The sequence below is a fragment of the Etheostoma spectabile genome, chromosome 19 (genome assembly GCF_008692095.1).
Source record: "Etheostoma spectabile isolate EspeVRDwgs_2016 chromosome 19, UIUC_Espe_1.0, whole genome shotgun sequence".
Classification (NCBI taxonomy): domain Eukaryota; kingdom Metazoa; phylum Chordata; class Actinopteri; order Perciformes; family Percidae; genus Etheostoma; species Etheostoma spectabile.
The window spans coordinates 18,593,764-18,598,372 of record NC_045751.1 but is presented as its reverse complement, the minus strand read 5'-3'; the positions used below and the strand labels follow the sequence as shown (position 1 = coordinate 18,598,372).

The following is a 4,609-nucleotide window of genomic DNA, read 5'->3' as shown; positions in this document are numbered from 1 at the left end:
TTTTTCAGCCAGCTGTCCATAATAAAACTGAGAGGTTTTGCTTGATTTAATCATTCCTCCTATTATTAATATGTACCATACAGAGATCCACTCCTAAAGTATTTCCAATAGAAGTGATGGTGGACAAAGTCCTTTGTACCTGTTGTGAATGCATGGATCTGAAAATAACTTTGCAGTCTGAATTACTAAGTGATAGATATCTTCAAAAGTTACAAACCTTTTAGTACAAAGTTCCCTCTCTTTGTTTCCGAGGGCAGTGTTTCTGTGTTGAGATGCAGGGGATTAACAAACAAAGGAATTTTGAAGACTGTAATTATGGAGACATCCACTTGAGTTGTCTAATGTAACAGCTCCACAAACATATTTTTGAGGGACTGGGGATTGTGTCCCTGTTCAGTTACATTGAAAGGGTCATCCGCCCCTGTTGGTAACTATTTCCCTTGGTGGCTTATCGTATCTTATTATTTTACATAAAATAACATCACTATCAACGATTTCCATGAAGGCATCCATCACACTGCTTGAAAGAGTGCATTTGACAAGATTTACATTTTGTAATAGAAACAAAAGAGCTAGGAGCTAGTGTTGACTTTAAACTGATTTGCATGTCAAATATTCTTTTATGTCAGTGCCATACTATACACTAAGCCATACTGTACAGTCCACAGAGCAGCATCAGGATGGAACGGGTGTGGGTGGTTGTCTTGTATCTCTCAGGTCAGTAAATTCTTCAATATTGTTGCAGTCTGACTGCTTTTTATTGTTTAATATACTTGGACTGAAATTAATAGAATCCACAGATGTTGTCCAGTTTTGTTCAGTGGTTAGTTTGAAAAAAATATTTGAAATATATTGATTTCATTTTTTTGTCCCTTTTATGTAAAAATGTTCTGCTAAAAGTAATGTGAAAATGTACCATTACAAATAAAAGTCCTGCATGCTATGCCATGAACTACTACAAAGAACTGCTACAAACTACTATTTTTTCTATTTTTGTTACTTCCACTCTTCATTCTAACCCCAACCGGCCCGTCAGACACCGCCTACCAAGAGTCTGGGTCTGTCCGAGGTTTCTGCCTAAAAGGAAGTTTTTCCTCGCCACTGTCACACTGTTGCTTGCTCTGGAGGAAACCACTAGACCTGTTGGGTCCTTGTAATTTTGGAGTGTGGTCTAGACCTACTCTATCTGTAAAGTGTCTTGAGATAACTCTTGTTATGAATTGATACTATAAATAAAATTGAATTGAAATTAATAATATATTACAATAATACAATACAATAACAACAACCTTTAGACTTCTGGAACATGACAACTGGCCCCAAGCTTTTTTGTTAGGGCCACAGGCCATAGATTCAATTCAGTTCAATTTTAGTTATGTAGTGCTAAATCACAACAACAGTCATCTCTTTGTGCTTTTCATAAAAGAGCAGGTCTAGACCGTACTCTGTGATGTTATTTACAGAAACCCAACAGTTCCCACCAAGAGCAAGCACTAGGCGACAGAGGCAAAGAAAAACGTCCTTTAAGAGGCAGAAACCTCGAGCAGAACCATGGCTCAAGGCGGGCGGTCGTCTGCCTTGACCGGTTGGGGGTGAGAGAAAGAGAGAGTGAGACAGACAGAGAGAGACATGGAGAATTGCAGCAGAAGGTGGCAAGCAGGAACATGGAGGCAGCAGGTGACTCCAACCACAGATCCAGAGCCAGAAACACCTGTAGTAGAGAACACACTTTTTTTTTTTTAGGTTTAAGTGTGTTTTATGAACAATCTCAACCTGAAAAGTAACCAGTAGTTGTAGCTTTCAGATTAATGTAGAGGGGAAACAAGTACAATATTCTCCTCTGAACTGTAGTAAAGTAGGAATAATACCTAAGTAAAGTATTCCAAACAACAGCTGATCTTGCACAAATTTGTCCTGATTCTACAATTAGTCAGGGGCGATCAATTCAGGGCTAAAATCAGGCTTAATGCGATACAGTGTCTGCCCGGTTTAAGTCACTGAAACTTGTTCACACTCAGTCACTAGTTACTTTACAAATTAGACTTTTTGCACACAAAACACATGCACTTTATAAAATATACACATATATTTTTTGTTTTAAACTACTCAACAGTATAATGGCCTACAAGTCTACCTGAAATTATTAGCCGGTTAAACACTTAGTTGATTGACAGAACTGTTTGGACCATTTCCAGTTTCTAAAATGTGGGGATTTTTCTGCATGGAGTACTTTTAATTTTAAGTGACATTTATAAATGCAAGACTTTTAACAGTTATTTTATATAGTCTGGTATTAGTACTTTTACTTAAAGTGCTCATATTATGCTTTTTGGCTTTTCCCCCTTCTTTATTGTGCTATATATATATATATATATATATATATATATATATATATATATATATATATATATATATATATATATATTTATATATATATATATATTTTCTGCGCATGTTTCAGGTTTTTACAAAGTGAAAAATATTCCAAAGTCTTCCCCAAAGGGACTTACCATCTCCAACAGAAAACACTGTTCACAAACTGCCCCAAACAGCTCTATTGTAGTCCAGCCTTTACTTCCGCGACGTATGTGCGTCACTTTGTAACACGTTATTATGCTCGCCTAGCTGTTAGCGTGGCCCGCCATCATACTCTGCTTCTGAATGGCTAGTAGTCCTTACCTAGCTACTGCTCATGTGCGACTCCCAACAAGGAAGGAACAGAAGTGAGATTCTTCACTCTGTAGCTAAAACAGAGAGCTCAACAGACAGGGTGAAAATACTGGCTGTATGTCACAATTATTCATCAAACCAAAAGATAGTTGGAGCCACTCACAGGTTTAAAGATGGATACAACCTTTGACAACAATGTGTTCCACTCACAGGCTGGAAGATCTCCACATGCCTCCTGCATCAGTACCACTTTGTTGCTAATGAAAAGACTTGGGCTGAAGCTCAGGCCTACTGCAGAGAGACACACACGGACCTAGCCACCATTAGAAACTCTGAAGAAATGAACCAACTTATCAGCACCGTGGAATCTTTTGGCTACCACTCTGAGGTGTGGATTGGCCTGTATAGTACAATTGACTGGAGGTGGTCCGACGGCTATAGAAAGCGTGGAACTGAGTTCAGGAACTGGCAAAATCGTACTGACAATGAACCAGACTTTTACTCAGCGAATCAGTTCTGTGTGTGTATTGACAACAATGGGTGGTGGGATGATGATTGCAAGAAAGCCCTCCAATTTATCTGTTACAGAGGTAAGGATGTATGGAGGCATATTTTGATTTTTCTTTTGGACAAGATTGTTTTGAAATTCAATACATGAATTTAACGACCCCCTCCCCCCCAAAAAAAACTTTCACTGCAGGAACACAGCTGAATCCTGAATATGTTGTTGTAAATGAAAAAATGAATTGGTCCAGTGCTCAGAGGTACTGCAGGGAGAACTTTACAGACCTGGCCACTGTGAGGAACGACACTGAGAACCAGAAGGTCCAGAGTTTGGTGCCGAATGGATACTGGGCGTGGATTGGTTTGTTCAGAGACCCTAACATTTACTGGTCCGATGGGAGTGGCTACTCATTCAGCTACTGGTCCACAGGTTCATTCGCTATTGGCTCGACGAGGGCCTGTGGTCTTGCAGCTTTGCAGAGAACAGGGAAATGGATGACCAAGTCCTGTGAAACTAGATTACCATATGTCTGCTACAGCGTCCCTCCGCCTGGTGAGTATTTTACTGTCCTCCAGTGGAAGTGGAACAAATTGCTACATTACATCATACACATTTGAATTAATGAGTTTATTACCACAAAGGTTTTTTCTTTTTTTTCTTTTTGTAAAAGCACGAGTCATAAGGCAGACAATACAACTGAGAGTGAAGCCAGGGGACCCCTCTCTGGAGCTGAATGACCTTGCTGTACAAGCAGACATCCAGAAAAAGGTGAGGGGAATTAACAAAAGCTATAGCTTCTTACAAATAATTTAGATTGATGTTTCAAAAATGGCTACTGTTTGTGTTTCCCAGCTCCAGGGCAAGCTGAAGGTGGTGGGAATGAGTGGAGTCACCCTGAAGTGGAAAGAACAGCCTGATGGGAAAGTCTTCCACAAGGAGGGACAAAGTTCACAGAAGAAATTCAAAAAGAAAACTGAGCTCTGAAATTGAATTGAGATTTTCTCCTGAATAAAACATATGTGTGAACCCTTCTGCATCCCTTTAAAACATGCTCTAGTCTAGAACTATACTCATGCACTATTATACTTGTTTTGACGTACTATACTGTGACTTTTTGACATAAACTATGACTGTTTTTCAACATACTAGACTAGGACTTTTTATGACTTTTCAACATACTATACTGTAACTTTTTGTGATTTTTTCAAAATACTATGCTATGACTTTTTATAACTGTTTTTACATAGTATACTATGCCTTTTTTTGACACACTATAGGCCTACCATGACTTTTTTTTCTATATTTTAGTATACTTTTGTACATGCTATACTTTTGTGAATAATGTTACATTCCCATTCCATTCTGTGAGAACTCTGAAGAAAGTTCTTACGGGTTTCATTGGTATCCTAAATTGCAACCCTGTTTATCCTATCT

General features: G+C 38.6%; 1 protein-coding gene across 1 annotated transcript; it reads left to right on the top strand.

Moving 5' to 3' along the window:
* Positions 1–535: 535 nt before the first annotated feature.
* On the top strand, positions 536–4,170 carry LOC116707444 (secretory phospholipase A2 receptor). Its single transcript, XM_032544782.1, has 5 exons — positions 536–717; positions 2,883–3,260; positions 3,371–3,727; positions 3,846–3,943; positions 4,028–4,170. The coding sequence occupies exons 1-5, from the start codon at positions 681–683 to the stop codon at positions 4,157–4,159; spliced, it is 1,002 nt and encodes a 333-aa protein (XP_032400673.1). The 5' UTR covers positions 536–680; the 3' UTR covers positions 4,160–4,170.
* Positions 4,171–4,609: the final 439 nt, after the last annotated feature.